Here is a 20,649-nt window from a genome sequence, read left to right as displayed (position 1 = left end):
ACTCCCCTGACCTTTTTGTGTAGCGCCCGCCACGCCGGCGCCACATCCTACTGTGCAGCGCCTACCTCGGCGGCGTTGCACTCCTGTCCACCGTGGCAGCCCCTGGGCCCGCACCCAGCAGTGCAGCGCCTCCGGGCTAGGCGCCACACATGTAATGTGCAGCGCCTAGCGGCTAGGCGCTGCACTTTGACTTATCCAGCCACTTGGCTGGGCCCCCCTCCCCCAACCCCCCCACACCACACACTCTCTCACTCTCTCCCCGAGCTTTGCCCCCTCTCCCACTCTCTCCCCCTCTCAAATCTTCTTCCAAATCTTGCAAATTTGAAGAATTTGTCCGTGGATTTCGAAGTCAAACCCTCCCTCAAGGTAATATTCTCCGATCCCCTTGTTTTGATCCAAGTAAAGTTCTCCCATTGCTCATTTGTTGCTAGTTTGGGGAAACCCTAGTTTTGTTTGGATCTAGAGATTTGCATGGAGATGTGAGATGTTTGTTTGCCAATTTCTATGATTGGGCTTTGTTAGTATGCTAGGGTTATTCTTATGGGTGTTCTTATGTTGGTTCTAGGGTTAGGTTTAGGGCTAGGGTTATGGTTAGGGTTATGGTTATGGTTAGGGTTAGGGTTATGGTTAGGGTTAGGGTTGTTGTTTCATATATATATTAGGGTTTGTATTCCGTGTTAATCCTTGGATTAGTACTCATGGAAGCAATGTTACCTTGTGTTCTTTGAATGCTTATAGGGATGGGAAGAACATGTGTGTTTGTTCATCATGGGGACAAAGACGCCTTTTTGAAAGGCAATAAAGAACCGGACCCGGATGAGCTTGACATGGTGTTTGATACTAGTCCTAGCTATGCGGAGCTCTTGCAACAAGTTAGGAAAGATTTGAATTGGATGGACCCTAGTGATATCATTGAGTTGGAGGGAAGGCATAATGTTGGTTTTGGAATGCACATCCGTTGGAAGACAATGCGTGTCAACTCTGAGCAACGTTGGGTTGCATACAAGGAGACGGTGGCCGAATCACTAGACAAGGCTCTTGAGTTATTTGCAACGAAGAAGGTTGATTCAAGTTTGCATTTGGACTTGAACCGGAACCCCTCCCCTTTGGTTGCTAGTAGCCCCCCACCCTTGAAGCGAGATGAAATTGTTGAACCTCTTTTGACCCAAGAAGTGAGGCCAACATTGAGCCCGTATACAAACAACCAAGATGAATTTTGCAAGAGGACAATGATGAGTATGCGGACGATGACAATGAAGTTGATCTCCATGACAACAATGTGGGTGATCTCGACAAATATCATTTGCAAGAGACAATGGAACATTCCATCCCTTTTTCCCGTGCATATGCATCAGACTCGGATGACGATGGTCCCGATGAACAAGTTGATGCGGAGGGGTTCACGGTGAAGGAGGCCGAAGCTTTCGAGAAGGTATTTGGTCGGGATCATCGGACTACATTGTTCAAGGATGTTAGTCTCGCGGATGAAGCCGTGGTAGATGGTGGCCAATGTGTACCTCTTGGGGTTAGGCCAAGCTCTCACCGTGAGTTGGTAGACGACAAGAACCGGATTGCTAAAGGTTCTAAGTTCGACAGCTTGTTGCAATTGAAGATGTGGCTCGACAACTACTCGGTTACGCATTATCGTCCACACAAGGTGGTAAACTCCGACGTCAATGTGCGCTACACGGTTGCATGTGCATGTGAAGGTGAAAAGGAGGTCCAACTTGGACTTACAAGAGGCCATGGTGGTGGTAGAGCTCGTGGAAAGAAGGTCCAACTTGGACTTACAAGAGGTCGTGGCGGTTGTCCGTGGATTGTGCGTGCAAGACCATGGAAAGGAGGTCCAACTTGGCATGTAGTGAGTTGTGTGCCAACTCACATGTGCCAAGTCAAAAGGGTGGATGGCAAGAGTGTGTCCCAAGACCACAAACAACTCACGTCCGAGTTCATTGCTTACAGGCTCTCCAACTCAATATCCACACTTCCAACAATGAGCGTCCAACATGTCATTGACCTTGTGAAAGCCATCTTTCATTACAAGGTGAAATACGGCAAGGCATGGAAGGCGAAGCAAGCCGCATTTAAGATGTTGTATGGTACATGGGAGGAAGCATACAACCGAATCCCTAGGTTGTTGTTAGCCATGGCCGCGACAAACCCGGGCATGGTTCATGTGGTCGAGCCTCATGGGCACCAAACAACGGTTCATGAAGGAAGGAAAGTCAGAGTATTTGGCCGTGCTTTTTGGGCGTTCGAACATTGTAGGCCGGTCATCGCAATTGATGGCACGCTCTTGACCGGACAATACAAGGGCACCTTGTTGGTTGCGATAGCAAGTGATGCCAATAACCGGGTGTTGCCATTGGCATTTGCTCTGGTTGAGGTGGAAAACAATGACAACTGGGAGTGGTTTCTGCATCTTTTGAGGACGAAGGTGTTACCCGCTCAAAGGGAAATTTGTGTCATATCGGATCGGAATCAAGGAATTCTTAACGCCGTGGAGATTGACATTCCTCGGCATGCTCCGTTGCACCATCGATGGTGCATGAGGCACTTTTGTTCAAACTTCTATAGGGCATGTGGCCTTAAGGAGTTGGCCGATGATCTTCAAGATTGTTGTCTCGCTTTCTCCGATAAGCGCTTCGCCACTTTGTACAACAAATTGCTCGCACACAAAAAACTTTATCCCGGGGGTCAAGAATTTCTCAATAGGCACATTCAATACCGGAACAAGTGGGCACGTGCTTTTGATGAAGATGGCCGGAGATACGGTCAAATGACAAGCAATATGGCCGAATGCTTCAATAGGGTGCTCAAAGGTGCACGTGGTTTACCCGTGACGGCAATAGTTCAATACACATTTGACAAGATGAATGCGTACTTTGTAAAGTACTCGATGGAAACCGATGCACAGATAGCGGGTGAGAACCCACGGAAGTACAAGTACAAGTTCCCACCCAAAGTTGATGAATGGTTGGTATTTCAATCACGGAAGGCGGACTCAGAAGAAGCTATATTATATGACAACGAAGAGTGGAAGTACGAAGTGAAAGAGCCAGGAGGAACCATAAACGATGGCCGGCAACATGGAGGTCGGGCTTTCAAGGTGTCATTAACACAATGTGAATGCACTTGCGGGAGGCCATTGTTGCTTCATCTCCCATGCTCACACTTGTATGCCGCCGGTCGCGTTAGGAATGTGGACATCAATCACCCACGCACCATGAGGGAGTCGGAGTTCTCAATCATGACGGTCAAGAAAACATGGGCTCCCCGCTTTCACCCATACTTTGACCAATCACAATGGCCGGAGTATCATGGAGTTCAACTATGGCCGGATCCGGAGTTGAAGGTTGTTAAACGGGGTAGACATAAGACAAAGCGTCTTAGAGGCGACATGGACAGATGGGGCCATGGTGGGCGCCGCGAAGCGGGCAACGACCAATTCCAAGAGCCTCGTGAGAGCTCCCGTTGTGGGGAGTGCAAAGGTCATGGACACAACAAAAGAAAATGTACGAAACCAAGGAAAAGGTCCAACAAAAATGATGCAAGCACAAGCCAACAAGGAGCTACACAAGGGAGCCAACCAAGTGGTAGCCAACCTAGTTCGAGCCAACAAGTGCCAAGCCAACCAAGTGGTAGCCAACCTAGTGGTAGCCAACAAGTGCCAAGGCAACCAAGTGGTAGCCAACAAGTGCCTAGCCAACCAAGTGTTAGCCAAAGAGGATCTAGGCAACAAAGAGGTCGGCAACTTGGACTTACAAGAGGCCGTGGTGGTGGTAGAGGTGGTGGTGGTGGTCTAGGCCGTGGTGGTGGTAGAGCTCGACGTGGTGGTAATGGCCGTGGTGATGGTCTCGGCCTTGGTGATGGTCTTGGCCTTGGTGGTGGACTTGGCCGTGGTGATGGACAAGCGCAAGTTCGTTACAGAGGAATGTTTGGATACCTAGATGGACCGTTTCCGTATGTTCCTCACTAACTATAATGTATCATATGTTCTTGTTTTTTCATATGTTCTTCTTTTTCATATGTGCTTCCATTTGTTCTTATTGTTCTTACTAACCATTATGTTTCACTCATTGTAGGTATGGTGGCTTCTCAACCCAACAAACCAACGATGAAGGAGGATGGCGAAGATGAGATGGCGGGATGGTGGGAGAAGGCTGCGAAGAAGCTTAGAGAGGAGGATGCAGCCAAGCTAAAGAAGAAGAAGGAAGAGGAGCTTGAGAAGGAGAGGAAGCGAAAACAGACTGCGGCAAATGCGATGCGCGCTAGGGAGCAAGCGTTGATGAGGAAAGTTGAGGAGGCACAGAAGAAGCGTCAACAGGATTTTGAAGAAAGAACCATGAAGCTTTGGGCAATTGCAGCTGAAAAAGAAGAGAGGGACAATCAGATATTCATGGAGAGGGTGGTTAAGGAGGCTCACCTCATAAGAAAAAGGGAGGAGGAAGAGGAAGAAGAGAGGAAGAAGAAGAAGGGAAAGGGGCCTTGCTCTACGCAATAGAGCTATGTCATCCTCTTCGATTTGGTTGTGAACTACTATGTCTCCTCTTCGATTTGGTTGTGAACTACTATGTCTCCTCTTCGATTTGGTTGTGAACTACTATATTCCGTGAACTACTATGTGTCCTCCTCGATTTGGTTGTAAGAACTACTATGTGTCGTGAAGTACTATGTGTTATGAACTACTATGTGTCGTGAAGTACTTCGTGCATATGTTCTTTTCATAGTTGTTTGCTTGCTACATATCAATCCTACTTCACATCTGGGCGCTGCAATCTACAGTTGTTACTTACTATGTTTGCATATGCTAAAAAATTCACTAAGTCCAAGTGCAACGCCTAGCATCTGGGCGCTGCAATCTACCGTGTGGCGCCTAGGTGCTGTGGCTCTCTGGATAGCTAAAAAATTCACTAAGTCCAAGTCCAAGTGCCTCAAACTGGAGGCCTACCTTCTGTTGTCGTCTGCATAGCTACAGACCTGTGCAGCGCCTAGCCTGCAGGCGCCACACTCTACAATGCAGCGCCTGGACGCTAGGCGTTGCACAGTACAGTGTGGCACCTTCAGGCTAGGCGCTGCACAAACACTTAGCGAATTTTTTGCCTCAAACTGGAGGCCTACCTTCTGTGGCTCTCTTGATAGCTACATACCTGTGCAGCGCCGAGCACGGAGGCGCCACACTCTACTGTGCAGCGCCTGGCAGCTAGGCGTTGCACAGTATAGTGTGGCGCCTCGAGGCTAGGCGCTGCACAGGTCTGTAGCTATGCAGACAGCAACAGAAGGTATGGCAAGTTACAGACCTGTGCAGCGCCTAGCCTGGAGGCGCCACACTCTACTGTGCAACGCCTGCCGGCTAGGCGTTGCACAGTATAGTGTGGCGCCTCCAGGCTAGGCGCTGCACTGGTATGTACCTATCCAGACAGCAACAGAAGGTATGGCAAGTTACAGACCTGTGCAGCGCCTAGACTGGAGGCGCTGAAGGAAATATGCCCTAGAGGCAATAATAAAGTTATTATTTATTTCCTTATATCATGATAAATGTTTATTATTCATGCTAGAATTGTATTAACCGGAAACATAATACATGTGTGAATATATAGACAAACAGAGTGTCACTAGTATGCCTCTACTTGACTAGCTCGTTAATCAAAGATGGTTATGTTTCCTAGCCATAGACATAAGTTGTCATTTGATTAATGAGATCACCTCATTAGGAGAATGACGTGATTGACTTGACCCATTCCGTTAGCTTAGCACTCGATCGTTTAGTATGTTGCTATTGCTTTCTTCATGACTTATACATGTTCCTCTGACTATGAGATTATGCAACTCCCGTTTACCGGAGGAACACTTTGTGTGCTACCAAACGTCACAACGTAAATGGGTGATTATAAAGGTGCTCTACAGGTGTCTCCAAAGGTACTTGTTGGGTTGGCGTATTTCGAGATTAGGATTTGTCACTCCGATTGTCGGAGAGGTATCTCTGGGCCCACTCGGTAATGCACATCACTATAAGCCTTGCAAGCATTGTGACTAATAAGCTAGTTGCGGGATGATGTGTTACGGAACGAGTAAAGAGACTTGCCGGTAACGAGATTGAACTAGGTATCGAGATACCGACGATCGAATCTCGGGCAAGTAACATACTGATGACAAAGGGAACAACGTATGTTGTTATGCGGTCTGACCGATAAAGATCTTCGAAGAATATGTGGGAGCCAATATGGGCATCCAGGTCCCGCTATTGGTTATTGACCGGAGACGTGTCTCGGTCATGTCTACATAGTTCTCGAACCCGTAGGGTCCGCACGCTTAAAGTTACGATGACAGTTTTATTATGAGTTTATGTATGTTGATGTACCGAAGGAGTTCGGAGTCCCGGATGAGATCGGGGACATGACGAGGAGTCTCGAAATGGTCGAGACGTAAAGATCGATATATTGGACAACTATATTCGGACTTCGGAAAGGTTCCGAGTGATTCGGGTATTTTTCGGAGTACCGGAGAGTTACGGGAATACGTATTGGGCCTTATTGGGCCATACGGGAAAGAAGAAAAAGGGAGGGTGGCCGCACCCCTCCCCTTCGTCTGGTCCGAATTGGACTAGGGAAGGGGGGCGCCCCCTTCCTTCCTTCTCTTTTTCCCTTCCTCTTTTCCTATTCCATATGGGAGGTGGAATCCTACTAGGACTAGGGAGTCCTAGTAGGACTCCACACTTGGTGCGCCCCCTCCTAGGGCCGGCCTCCTCCTCCCTTGCTCCTTTATATACGGGGGCAGGGGGCACCCCAGAGATACAACAATTGATCCTTGAGATTTCTTAGCCGTGTGCGGTGCCCCCCTCCATCATATTACACCTCGATAATACCATTGCGGAGCTTAGGCGAAGCTCTGCGTCGGTGGAACATCATCATCGTCACCACGCCGTCGTGTTGACGAAACTCTCCCTCAACACTCGGCTGGATCGGAGTTCGAGGGACGTCATCGAGCTGAACGTGTGTAGAACTCGGAGGTGCCGTGCGTTCGGTACTTGATCGGTCGGATCGTGAAGACGTACGACTACATCAACCGCGTTGTGATAACGCTTCCGCTGTCGGTCTACGAGGGTACATGGACAACACTCTCCCCTCTCGTTGCTATGCATCACCATGATCTTGCGTGTGCGTAGGAATTTTTTTTGAAATTACTACGTTCCCCAACAGGCGCCACACTCTACTGTGCAGCGCCTGCCAGCTAGGCGTTGCACCGTATAGTGTGGCGCCCCTGAGCTAGGCGCTGCACAAACACTTAGCGAATTTTTTGCCTCAAACTAGAGGCCTACCTTCTGTGGCTCTCTGGATAGGTACAGAACTGTGCAACGCCTAGCCTGGAGGCGCCACACTCTACAGTGCAGCGCCTGCCGGCTAGGCGTTGCACAGTAGAGTGTGGCGCCCCCAGGCTAGGCGCTGCACAGGTCTGTAGCTATCCAGACAGCAACAGAAGGTATGGCAAGTTACAGACCTGTGCAGCGCCTAGCCTGGAGGCGCCACACTCTACTGTGCAGCGCCTGGCAGCTAGGCGTTGCACAGTATAGTGTGGCGCCCCAGGGCTAGGCGCTGCACAAACACTTAGCAAATTTTTTGCCTCAAACTGGAGGCCTACCTTCTGTGCCTCCTCCCCCCTCTACTGGGTCATTTTCAGCCACAGTTCAACAATTTGTATAATAAACATTAAGGTTCAAAAAGGGTTCACCACAGACATCATTTCTTAGAAAGGACCATCACAATAAGTTCAAGTTTAACATAGAGCTACCACCACTCCAAGTTCAACGACATAACAAATTCCACATTACTAATAGGTACGACCACTCCAAGTTCAACGACATAACAAATTCCACTCTAAGTTCAACATTATAAAAAAATGACGATGACTAGTGCTTTCCACGCTTGCTGGCTCCTCCCCCCTCTTGACGCTTATCTTCTTCACCTTCCTAGGAAGAGGAACCCGCTCCGGCTCTGGCTCCGGCTCCGGTTCGTCCACGTCATCCAAAGCCGCCATCCGCGAGGTGCCGACCGTCCTTTTGCCTCTTTGGGTGAAGTCTTCAGGTGTGTACTTGTTGATTCCCATCCTAGGCTTCAACTCGTATGCAGACCGAGCCTGGTACCTCCCCACGGTCATATCATCAGCAACCTATGCATCAACAGAAGATATGGAAAGACCATGTGTGAGGATATAGTTAGCAATGCATCAACAAATGGATATATATCGTCATGACATACCTCTTGGGTGACCACACCCACGTCCTCATCCTCGAAAGGTTCACCATGGCCCTGCCCCGAAGCGGGATCTGATGGTGTCGCCGGCCTAGACCGTTCTGATGATACATACTCGGGGTCACGACAACCGAAAAGGTTTGATAGCTGCCTTAACTTTTGGCCCTGGCGCTGCAACATGTACAATTGAATGAGACATGGAAGGTAGCAACAAATGTTAAGTGCTAGTTTGAAGGAGATGTGAACCTTAATGAATGCTCGAAGTGCACCTTCCCCATCGCTTTTGCCCGCCGGGGTTGTTTCCAGAATAGTCTCGGTCTCATCAGCTGCTTTCTTGATCTGGGCACGCTATGAACAGAAACGGTATCAAAGTGTTAGGCAAGCGAAGATGTGAATAGTGCGAATGGAAAAGCAAAAAGGGCTAACCACAAAGTTCATCATTGGAGCTGAAGGGATCACTGAGTTGCCTTTCCTGACTAATGTGTTGTACTGGTGCTGGGCTACCTCATCAAAAACGGTGGGTTCTTCCAGAATCTCCTCAACATACGCCGGCTAGCATACCTCCATGCGGGTACTTGCAAGAAATCATGTGAGATAGTTGTTGAACGCGATCGGGCAGTGCTCACGAAGCTGGGCTCGTTTTCCAGCCCTTGCTTGCTCCACACTAAGAGCGAACTGCACGACATACTTGCTGTGATGCTTGGCCCAATCCTTGATCTTCCGCTGCTTTTTCCTATCCAACCTGCAAGTTAGAAACAGAATATTAGCATCATCGAAACCGTCGAGAAGCTGCTAAGTGCTCAAGGTTAATTATATCTTACGCGTGTAGAAACTTGTCCGTGTCCTCCCACTCCGGCGGGTGTGGCTGGAACAAACCAAACTGGCGGAACACCCGATGTGGCAGGTGAAGCTCAACCGCCCAGTTGCATATCAGTGGGCACCGCATATGCCAGAGATCCCTATCCCTAGTGCACATCGGATTCAGCCTGAACTCCATAGGGTTACCAAAACTCGCTCCTTTTCCATACGGCTCCCATTCCACCTGCAAAATGGGATTGGATGCAAAATTGATATCGAGTTATGATACAAGCATGATAATGACTTATGCAATGTCGGTTCACCTGCTCAGGCGTGATCGCGTCCAGCTCGCTCTTGTACAACTTGTACATTACCGAGGGATCATCCGTCGTCTCATTTAACACATCCCACTTGTAAGCCCAAGTGGGGAGCCGTAGTGGGTCGTCTTTATCATCCCAATCCTCGTACTTCACGGTCTTCGGTTGTCCAACCGGCAAATGCTCCCAACTCCATATGGAAAGTGCGAGCAGACAACCACCAATACCTCCAGTGTGCCTACAACAGGCTTCGTCCAACTGCACATAAAAGAGAACATGGTCAAATTTGCCGCAAGAGCGCATTGATAATGTATCAATGAAGTGAAAAGGAAACAACTTCATACCTGTCGATACAAGTAAGCCAGTGTCGCCGAACCCCAACTCCATTTGCTATCAAAGACGGTCAACGCCTTCAGCCACATCCATGGAGCATTCTTGCCTGTGCCATCAGCAAACATTGTCCTGGATATCACGTACCACATGTAGACATGAGCATATGTCTTCACCATGTCCTCATTAGCATCCTCAGGGCAATGACAGAAGTTTGATGATATCCACGTGAAAGTAGCGCCCGCTGCGACTCTTTCCTTCTTCTTATCTTCTGCTTCTGGTTCCCGAGGCTCCGGAGGAACCATACCGATAAGGGCATGCATCTGCGCGCGCCACCCATCAGAATCGGTGTTCATACATAAAGGATTGCCATCGATAGGAAGACCGGTGATCATAGCAATATCCTGCAGCGTCACGGTCATCTCCCCGGTCCGAAGATGGAAAGTGTGTGTCTCCGGCCTCCAATGATCAATAAGCGCGGTGAGTGCTGCAGCATTGTTGGGTGGCGTCGACCGGCGGACCAACTGAATGAAAGGGAGAAGTCCTGCCTCCCTTACATACGGTGTGTACCGCTCATCATAGCGCATCCATCCAAGGTTGATCCCGTGAGACCGAAGCTTCAGAGGTGCAAGCTCCTACAAACAAACAAATCATAACATTACATATGGGGCATTTGTGTTTGAAAAAAAATACGAAATTCATAACACCGGCCACTTTCAGTATTACCCGCTGCTGCACCGACATAGCGTACGACCGGTGTTGTTTGTCCCAATGATCATCGAGAAGCCAAACCATCCTAACAATTTCAACAAAGCATTCTTGTCAACACGATTATCTTTTCAATTCAAAAAAACTAAAGTAGGCCTACTACATGCAAGATTCAAAGCATATGTATCCAAAGCATTTTTCTCAATACGAGTATAATTCAAAGCATATGTATCCAAAACTAAACTAGGCCTACTTCATACAAATAACTTTTCCATAGAAATAACATGTCAATCTATATATCCAAACATATCTTTTCAATAGAATAAAATACACTAGGGTTCCACAAATCAAACAAACAAGGCTTGTAATACATGCAAATTTCTAATACATGCAAGATTCATATCTAATCAAATCAAACAAGGATTCCCCAAATCTTTGAAATACCATATTTTGTATGGATAGAAAGAAGGGGATCGGAGGAGAGTACCTTCTAGGATGGATTGGTGAAGAAATGCACGGACCAAATCGTCGGATCTGAAGGATTTGGGAGAGGGGATTGAGAGGGGGAGAGGAGGAAGCCGCTAGGCGCTGTTCTGTAACTCCTGGAACGAATGGGTGGGGTGGGGGGAGGGGGGGCGGGCGGCTGGCATCTAAGTCACAGTGCAACGCCTAAGGGCTAGGCGCTGCACATTACATGTGTGGCGCCTACCTCGTAGGCGCTGCACTGCTGGGTCCGGGGCCCAGGGCTGCCACGGTGGACTGGAGTGCAACGCCCCAGAGCTAGGCGCTGCACCGTTGGGTGTGGCGCCGGCGTGGCGGGCGCTGCACAAAAAGGTCAGGGGAGTGAAATAGTTTCACGGGCAGCTCATTCTGTGAATTGATTTCGTTCCGAGGTCAAAATTGTCAAATTTGCCGAGGGAAACGTGCAGGTGAAAGCACTCTTGTTGGGTGAGGTTTTGCAGCTGCTAGGGGCTTGCTATTTTGATTTTTGAGGATGCTCTTGTGGCAAAATTGACAAATTTGACCTATGGACGAAATCAAATCACAGAATGAACTGCCCGTGAAACTATTTCACGCGGCTGACCTTTTTGTGTGACGCCCGACACGAAGACGACACACTACACTGTGCAACGCCTCCAGATAGGCGCTACACGCCTGGCCAGCGTCGCACCCGTGTGATACGAAAATTACTAAGTCAGTGTGCAGCGCCTGAGAGCTAGGCGCCACACTATACAGTGTAGCGCCTAACTTCTAGGCGTTGCACTAGTGGTTGCTTCATTTTGTAGTGCAACCATTAGTGCAGCGCCTGAGAGCTAGGCGCCACACTATATAGTGCAGCGCCTAGCTCTTAGGCTCTGCACAATGACTTAGCAATTTTTAGGCAGTGTGGGGTGCAACGCTGGCCAGACGTGTAGTGCCTATCTGTGAGGCGTTGCACATGTAGTATGGCGCCTTCGTGTCGGACGTCACACAAAAAGGTCATCCGCGTGAAATAGTTTCACGGGCAGTTCATTCTGTGATTTAATTTCGTTCACAGGTCAAATTTGTCGCTCTTGTGAAGGTGGCGCAGAGATCACACTATCCGAGGCTCCGATAAGTGATGCCCACTGAGGTCACGGACGTTCGGAGGGGAGGGCACCATTGCGTCTGCAGGTGGGCAGCACGGCAGGAGCAAAGAACAGGGCCGAATACCAGCAACCATGGTTAAGTTTTTTTTACAAGAACAAATAAATTATGTACTACTAACAGCGAAGGGAGACTTGCGACCCGTCACGCAAACAAAATGTCCGAATACATAGCAATGAGCTTCGCACTATGCACAAATGCAGAATCAGGCCGACGGTTTGAGGCAACTACCAAGAAAAAAAAGCTTTTGCCATTTTTCATCCCTAGCATTTGTACAAGAACTTCAGGTATCTTTGTATTCCAGTCTATTGAAATAGTACGTGCACAGGCTTACAAAGGAGGGCATATGGCAGTTCGTTTTGAAAAAAAAAAGGCATATGGCAGTTCAGCTACATATACATCACAGCCACACACTGCAACGAACGAACTATAAACACATGAATTCACGAAGTAAGAACATAGGCACAACTACTGTCTATTGGATTCCCTTTCTCCATGTCAAATTCTACTCAGAGAATAGATACGCTTGGCCTATATCGAGAGTGCGCTTCCTTCCTTGAACAGCACAAAGATGCTGCTGCCATCTCCTCTGGAGATTCTAAGCTCAGCATCAAGGTAGGTTGTGAGCAGCCAGGACCCAGCGCTCTCGCTCCTGAAAGGTATCTTCAGTGGGGGCTGACCGGAGATGGTCTTGGCGACGGAGGACGCTGCATTCTCGATCGAAGTAAATATGCCGCTCAACGGGCTCAGGTCAATGTTCTGTCCAAATAATTCAAACTTCTCTGGCAGTACGATGGAATCGGTCAGCTGCGGAGTGCCAATGATGCCTTCTTCGAATTTGATCTGAACACAATGAGAACTACGTCAGCTATGCTGAAGCACTTAGCAAAACTGGCTATATTTGTGGTGATAATTAAATACTGTAGGTGGGTGGAGGAAGAGGTGCGTCTGCAAACACTTCAAATATTAACTTACCAGACGGACATTTTAAGCGAACATATTGCATATGCCCGGGCTTTATTGTCCTGTTTAAATTCATGGGTGTTCATCTCATCATTGTTAAAGAGTGTTTCATGCAGATTGGTGGGTTCTAGTTGCACTGGATTTCACAACCTAACAATGAATCTAACAGTGTCCAAAAGCCCTACTGGCACCTAGGGACTGAGCAATGCAATCTACGTAATCAGTTAGCAAGCAAAGCGCAAACATGCTTCTCCAGTAACCACACATGTGTTATCACTTATCACCGTGACTTTCCTGGCTATAGCAGCTACTTTAACACCATGAATTGTTCCCCTTCCGTTGCCCATGATTCAGAAACAATCCATGAATAATCCATTTCTATGTTTCCTCCCTTATTTTTACCATTGAGATTGAATAATGTTTTGGTAACGCGTACATCAGAACTAGTCGATAGAATGACTGAGTAGCAACTGAAAATGCAATAATGCTGTAGTACCTACAGAAATGCCTGAAAACTGCGCATTTTTGTAAATAAAAGGTTACTGTACTTGAGAGCCTAAACCTTGAAAAACGATGCTCATTCTGTCAATGTTATCAATTTTACTAAAATATCATTGCCATTCAGGAAATGCCAAGATAGACATGATAAAATGCTTTAAGATATATACCAAATGACTACTCAGTTGGGACAGGAGAATAACACCTGTACACGTTTGGGGCTTCTAATTTCAAATTTGGCATTGGTGGACACTGAAGTTGACGCCAAAGGTCCTGAAAACTTGATGCAGTTCTGCACCGCAAAGTTCTCGGAATCAATAGTCTGTGATATTTCATCCACCTTGACAAGAGCTTGTAGCCTTCCAGACCCCAACAGTGGGAACAATTGCGAAAATGATGTGTACCTGCAGTCACCTAGTCAATCAATCTCCACAATTAAACGAAGATGCTGTAATTCCACATAAGAGGAGTTTCACTACCATGGACTACTTCAGCATCCCGCCCGGTTATACTAAAAAAATGCATCCCATTCAGATACGTGCTGAAGTGGTTTTAATGATGTTGAGAGCACGTTAAATGACAAAGAAACGATTGGCATATCATCAACTAAACGATAGCAACAGCTACCAGAATGTTATGTTTTATTAGTCCCTTATACACATAATTCTGTTTAATAGCAAAGTCTGTTCCAGGGATTTCAGACGGCTAAGTTTAGCACTCCAAATTGATTACTTAAAAGGTTTACCTTAAGTGCTAGAGTTAAATATTAGATATAGCTATAGTTCTCCTACCGAACAAATAAGCAAGAAAAAATGCCAAAACTACACATCCAGTTTTAACATAACTTAAACAAACATAATCTGAAAGCAGAGAGGAGCATGTGGCAAGCACATCATGCAAACATAATATTTACCAAACGAATTAGACCTGTTGGCTTTTGAAAATTCTTGCACATCAATTTGCCTATTCTCTAGAATATTTTTTTTACCAAAAATATCACACCACAGATCACTGATGTGAACTACGATGTCTGTCTTGAATAACTCTAAATTTCTAAAACAACAGAGGTTATATTTCTTTTCTGTCACAATACTAAGGAAATAGAAATCAGCCACATCAGTTATTTGAGCATGATAACTAACCAACTCAGCCATATCCTTAACATGTCATCCCTAAAATAACAAAAATATTCATGAAATTGCATATAACTATATTTTTTTCAAGCAATCAAGAGAAATTTGTAACTAATTGCGATTGCAATATAGCGTGGACCATATACTTGCAAACTAGTATCCAAAATTCCATTTAGGACAGACATAGACAATCTAAAACACACCAAATTATTTCCCCCTTTTCTATATATGAACTTATCAGCTTTGATCCATGTGGTTTAAATCAATCGGATCAGTTCCAGCGACCCTAGGTAAACCAGTAGGAATGGAACTACGCACCACGCAAATTACAATCACATAATGAGTAGATTAATAAACGAAGCAAGGAACGGAGTGAGTGGGGGGTGGCAGAAGGCTTACGCGAGGATCCACTTGCCGTTGAGGAGGGTGAGCGCCTCGGTGGGCGCCGGCGTGGGGTTGCGCGCCTCGAGCTGCGTGATGAGCTCGACCACCTCCGCCCGCGTCTCGCTGGAGGCGCGCAGGCCGCGCTCCGTCCCGTACAGCGCCGCCTTGAGCTTCAGCTTGAGCGCCGCCACCTCGCTCGCGGCCGCGGCCGCCTCCGAGGGCGCCTCCGCCACCGCCGTCCCTCCCACCGCCGGCTCCTTCCCCCACTCGTCGTCGGCGTCCACGGGCGCCGCCCGCGCCGCGACGACGCGCCGCGCGGCCCGCAGCGACGGGAAGCGCCGGGCCGCCGGGACGAGGAGGCGGCCGCGGGCGGCGGTGGCCCCCGGGGCCTGGGGCGACGGCGCGGACAGGGACACGGCGTTGAGGGAGGCTACTCCCGCCATGGCGCGAGGCTCGGGTCTCGTGCTCCTCTTCCTCTGCGAGGGTCGTCCTTTTTTTTCTCTCTCGGCGATGCGCAATACTTTAATTTTTGGCGCCGCGAGTACTTGTAGAGAGGAGAGACGTGTCGAGCCGTCGAGGTGCGTGCGGTGGGGCTGGCGCGGGATGCGTTGGTCGCGTGGTCGCCTGAGAGTGCGCCGCGGGGTGCCGACGGGGAGAAGAAACGTGGGCCTGAAAAAATGGTTTAGCTGAACATTTGCGAAATGAAATGGGATGGCGTTTGACTGGATGCTCGCGGGCTTCTAGAGTGCTCTGGATCTATGCGAGCATGCGAGACGTGCACGCTTGGCGTCCGCTTCAGACCTGCGGAGCACCTCGACGACTGGCGGTCCATGTGTCCTGTCCCATTCTTCCTCGCGTGTACTGTTTTGTTAGGCCAAGTGTTTATTATTTTTTCCAAAAAAGGTATTTATTATTTTTCCCTAATTATTTCTTTTTATTGTTTTTCCTTACTTTTGACGTTGCTTGGCTCTGTCATGCCCAACTTAGTTTGTAATATCGATAAAAAAATCAATTTATAATATGTTTTTAAAGAATGCAATGTAGTAGCAGACTAGCGTTGCTTTTCTTTCGCGGCAGCGGTTCGTTCCTGCAAGAGGCTAAAGTGAGGCGGAGAAGTTCCCTCGGTTGGCCGTCGGCCAGGCCGTCGGCCCCTCCCCTCTCCGGCGGCTGATGTAGAAGTGGGAGAGTTGGGGAGCTCTGGATTTGTGCTCTCGGTCTGTACATACTAGGGATAGTGTTTCAGGTGTCGACATTTTGATGGTGGCGGCGGCAGCACAACGAATAAGTCTTCCTCGATCTTAGCCTCATCTCGGTGTCTTCCTCGGAGGCGGCAATGAGGTCAGCGGAAGCTAGTGCAGTGGTGTGTTAGCGTTCGGCGTCGGTGGGCTTCTTTGCATCTTCTAGACCTTGAATTTGTTGGCTCTCGTTGGTGACGACTCCTCGACGCGTTCGTGGTTCATGAAACCAGCGCAAGTGGTGATGCAGTGTCGGTGTGGCTTCTCTCTTGCGTGTTGGTCCTGCTCGGCCGATGATGGAGACTTCCCGCTGTCAATAATCCGTGCGCATAACCAAGGTATCGGTGGCTTCGGGAGAGAGAGATCGGCGGCGGCGCGCCCTCATCCCGTGCTGGGTTGCTTCCCCATGGTTCTGTTTGTAATTCTCTACTTTTATGGGGGTGTGTTGTACCACTGCATAATTTCAACATAGTTATGGGTCCTATTCGCAAAAAAAAACATACGAACATTACTCATTTAGATATAGTGAATGCTCTACTAGTCATCACACCCATCCGCTAGGGCCATTCCGGTCGTGGAGTATTAGTGGACGTGACTATTGGGAGATCATAAAGAAGGTGACTCGAGCATTGCTTCAATTCTAGGGTGAAAACCCGTGTTGTGCCCCTTATTGATTGGACTCAACAGTGATGAACTTGTGTCGTTACCTTGATGAAGGTGACGCCTACCCGCTGTTTGCTAGCGTTCACTAGTTAGTCTCAACAATCAGGATGAAAGATCCTTGTCTTGGTCGTCTTTGGCCGGACGTGGCGATGACGGGACAAGGGCGTGTATCGCTTCTTGAAGACGTTGTTGTGTAATAAGTCATACTTAGTCGTAGGTGTTAATTTCATATCTTGTAATGGCATGTCGTAGTTATCTAAGTTATGTACTCTATTTGTTGATGTGTTTGGCCTCATTGTATTGCATCAACTTTAAGAAAATTGGTTGTGTGCATCGCAATGATGCAGGGGTCAGAGGTTTCAATCTCCTTACTGAAAAATATCATATATACATGCATGTAGATAAGGATATAATAGATGATGTCAGTAGGAAACTTTCATATTTCAAAATTCAGAATGTTTTATCTCTGAAATGAAAAGTGGGATTACATGCATGTAATGATGAGTATCAATGTAATGTTATGCATGTCTTGCAATTTCGTTATATGGATGCATTATTGAATGTTGATACATCAATTTATCTATGTCATGTAATGTGATGAGATGTCATCTACAAAATGTTATCGTGATGGCAAAAAACACTGCTATAACACTGAACGACAACAATTATTTTGACTTGGGCAATGGTACTAGTGCCGGGTAGGAATATATTCCCACCACTGGTAATATATACATGAGTGGCTCGCAAGTGCATCCACTCACCACTTACGTGTGCTACTTATAGTCGTTCTTCATTCGCCATTGGTGTTGTGTTCTCCCCGTCGTGCATGACTCCATTTCATTGAAAGGAAACCAATTGGTCACACGATCATACCCCCAAAAGGAACATCCCTTACAGGTACCATTGGAAAATTAAAAGAACGGTCAAAACAATTTGTGTATAGGAGGTACAAAACACAAAGTACAAACTAAAAGTCTACTCTACTAGTGGGGGCAAAGTTCCAAAGCCCCGGTTGTCTCATATAAGGGCATGGATTGAATCATCATCTATGGGGTGCTTCTCGAGATACTACAGTGTGATTCTCGCGCCATGAAGTGTACCTCCAACATTGGATTCCGAAGAAAGCACATAGTTCACATTGTTCCACTTCTAGAGTTTGGTTCCAGTGGCAGCATCATATCCAGGTTATAGAGTAGCAGCACCATGAATTGCTCCACCAATTTTCCTCCCTCCAACTCGTTGAGAAGATACTTGACAGTTTCTCTGACATAATAACACCATGCTCCAGACATACTTTGTATTTAACCAACATTTCCTGTTAGAGACCAGGTCATTCTTAGAATTGCACAATCCACACAAAATTATTGTAGAAACTAACTTAAATTGATTAAAACATTCAATGCTTATCTGTTGAGACGCTATTTGGTACAGACTCCAAATTATGAACATTAATGTAAAATACTTCTTTACCCTCATCCCCCGAAACCCCGACAAGAATGCATTCACTAACATATGTACATACTCAATATCAGTATAATGTGAGGCATTCAAGTGGGTTAGCAATCCATATTATCCTTAAGTTGTTTCTAGTCATAAGCTTGTTTTGAGGCAACTACTACAAAAACACCTTAATAATAATGTCCAAAGTTAAAACAAACACAAACACCTAAATCTTCGGAGGCACCTTAAGGTGGAACACCTCTTAGACTTAACTATCCTTATCAACTGGGAGCAACTACCCGTGAAGGTTCTCCTAAAAGCGCAATTCAATTCACTACCATCCCACAACTCAACTAAAGTTTTAGATTGTTCATTCCCTACGAAGTAGATGTACCAACATTGAGTGGCTAAAGTCGAGTAGCCAAACCATATATCTTCCTACATGTCATTTGAACCCCATGTTAACTGCATTAGATGCCAATTATGCCGCACCTTCCCAATGGAGGGAAAACACTAGATGTTAGGGTTTCTGGTATTGTATTTATCCTCAATAGCTAATTTCCATTGAGGTCCCTCCCCAACAATGTACCATTTAACCTAAGATCCAATAGGGCAAAATTCAGGTTTTGCAAGTTTGGTACACATAAACCTTCGTATTCTTTCTTATGCACATATATGGCCAATTTGACAAGTGGATTTTGTGGTTTCTTCAGCATCACTCCACACGTAGTTAGCCATGTGTGCATAAACTAGTTGAATGGTCCATTTTGGTAATTTTAAAAAGGACAACATGTAAATGAGAATGTCGGCCAAGTAGGATCTTATCAACATTAACTTCCCTTCATAGGAATGGAGTTTTCCTCCCCGCCTAGTTGTTCAAGCTAGCATCTTATCTACCATTGGCCAAAGATCTCTTTTTAGTTTATCATGGTGTAACGGCAGTCCTAGATATGAGTACTTGATACGAAAGTGTCCTTCTGCTCCCAAGCTCAAATGAGCTCGGTGAACATTAAAAAAATCTGATTTTTTTGTGACAAGCATTGGCAAAAGTTTCAAGTGCTTGAAAAAAATCGTCTTGGAACATTCCAGTAAGGCGTGGCAAAAAAATTCAGTGCTCCCAAATGCTTTTGAAACTAGCATTTTCATAGTACCGATTTTGTTTTTTTGCCGCGCCTTCTAGGAATGTGATTCCATGACGATTTTTTGCAAGCACTTGAAACTTTTGTCAATGTTTGTCATAAAAAAATCAGTTTTTTTCATTTTTTTACTGTTCACCCGAGCTCATTTGAGCTCGGATTCAGAAACTCTGCATCCTACTTGATAAATACTCCCTCCGTGATAAATATAAGACGTTTTTGGGTGTAGCTTAGGGAGGAAGTGTCTAGAAAGCTAAACACTCATTAACCTCCGTATTTTCGGGCACCAACTCACTTTTATGATATGGAAGAAACTTGTTCAAACAGGTGAGAATCCACTTAAAAGTGAGGGCAGTCTTTGGGCATGGCTTTAGGAATGCATAAAAAGAGGCAACAAACATTGCTTGAAGAAGAAATGATCAATCTATGCACGCAACAAATAATGTACCTCTGGTTATCCTGATCATCAATGATCAATCGGTAGCCGACCGGAGGAGGCGGGCGGCCTCGTCCGCGGCCAGGAAGCAGACGGAGATCCAGCCGGCGAGCAGCACCCACACGTTGCCCGCTATGCACACCACCATCTCCCACGGCATTGCCATTGGCAAGGTCGGAGCTTCTACTCTCCCTCGCGCGTAGGCGCAGATAAACCACCACACGAATACGCGAAGTACATGTATATATTCGCATTGTTTGCTTGCAGCTGCTATCTGAGGAAGGTGACGAGAAGGTAGGCATGGAGAGTTGTCGTGGACAGATGGCTTATGGAGGCGTACAATGATTCACACAACTAACTCATATGATACCAGCTCAGGCCGGCGACCCACAAGCAAATAATTGACCTGTTTAGTTGGGAGGAAGAGATAATTTTGCGCATCAATGGCCGCAGCGGCTGCGGCAGGTCGGAACGATCTGTGAGGTGGAGGATCGACCTCGATTATGACAACGTGGGGTGGTGGTAACGTGGAATACATTTCATTTTTGGGGGATAAGTATTACGGATGCATGACATGTCCTATCCCATGTGACACCAATTATTTTGCGGCATATTTCAGTGTACGTACATAACTAATCTCCCGGCTATTTTTTTTCTAACACAATACAAATACAGACGCTCATACATACGCACACACCTATCTCTATGAATGTGTGCACGCACGCACACCTGA

At 46.9% G+C, this 20,649-nt stretch overlaps 2 protein-coding genes and 1 long non-coding RNA gene across 3 annotated transcripts; 1 reads left to right on the top strand and 2 right to left on the bottom strand.

Annotated features, from left to right (window-relative positions):
* Positions 1-302: 302 nt before the first annotated feature.
* LOC123120772 (vicilin-like seed storage protein At2g18540) lies at positions 303-4,727 on the top strand. The gene is made up of 2 exons (XM_044540760.1): positions 303-366; positions 4,086-4,727. Exon 2 carries the CDS (start codon positions 4,088-4,090, stop codon positions 4,502-4,504), a length of 417 nt encoding a protein of 138 aa, XP_044396695.1. The 5' UTR covers positions 303-366; positions 4,086-4,087; the 3' UTR covers positions 4,505-4,727.
* A 7,589-nt stretch (positions 4,728-12,316) lies between these two features.
* Positions 12,317-15,533, bottom strand: LOC123120768 (probable plastid-lipid-associated protein 2, chloroplastic). Its single transcript, XM_044540759.1, has 3 exons — positions 15,022-15,533; positions 13,695-13,893; positions 12,317-12,871 (listed from the first exon to the last, which is right to left on the bottom strand). Exons 1-3 carry the CDS (start codon positions 15,447-15,449, stop codon positions 12,560-12,562), a joined length of 939 nt encoding a protein of 312 aa, XP_044396694.1. The 5' UTR covers positions 15,450-15,533; the 3' UTR covers positions 12,317-12,559.
* A 2,191-nt stretch (positions 15,534-17,724) lies between these two features.
* LOC123124643 (uncharacterized) lies at positions 17,725-20,399 on the bottom strand. Its single transcript, XR_006461177.1, has 2 exons — positions 19,929-20,399; positions 17,725-18,219 (listed from the first exon to the last, which is right to left on the bottom strand). It is a non-coding gene; the product is annotated as an uncharacterized lncRNA (long non-coding RNA).
* Positions 20,400-20,649: the final 250 nt, after the last annotated feature.

Source organism: Triticum aestivum, chromosome 5D (assembly GCF_018294505.1).
Source record: "Triticum aestivum cultivar Chinese Spring chromosome 5D, IWGSC CS RefSeq v2.1, whole genome shotgun sequence".
NCBI lineage: Eukaryota > Viridiplantae > Streptophyta > Magnoliopsida > Poales > Poaceae > Triticum > Triticum aestivum.
This window is presented reverse-complemented; position numbering and strand designations above follow the sequence as displayed.

What these genes read in the sequence shown, in the direction of transcription:
- LOC123120772 (XM_044540760.1), top strand. Translation starts at nt 4,088, where the DNA reads ATGGTGGCTTCTCAACCCAACAAACCAACGATGAAGGAGGATGGCGAA.
- LOC123120768 (XM_044540759.1), bottom strand. Translation starts at nt 15,449, where the DNA reads ATGGCGGGAGTAGCCTCCCTCAACGCCGTGTCCCTGTCCGCGCCGTCG. An exon ending in AACGGCAAGTGGATCCTCGC is followed by an intron (nt 13,894 to 15,021) that starts GTAAGCCTTCTG and finishes AGGTGACTGCAG; the next exon opens with GTACACATCATTTTCGCAAT. An exon ending in GAAGCCCCAAACGTGTACAG is followed by an intron (nt 12,872 to 13,694) that starts GTGTTATTCTCC and finishes CATTGTGTTCAG; the next exon opens with ATCAAATTCGAAGAAGGCAT.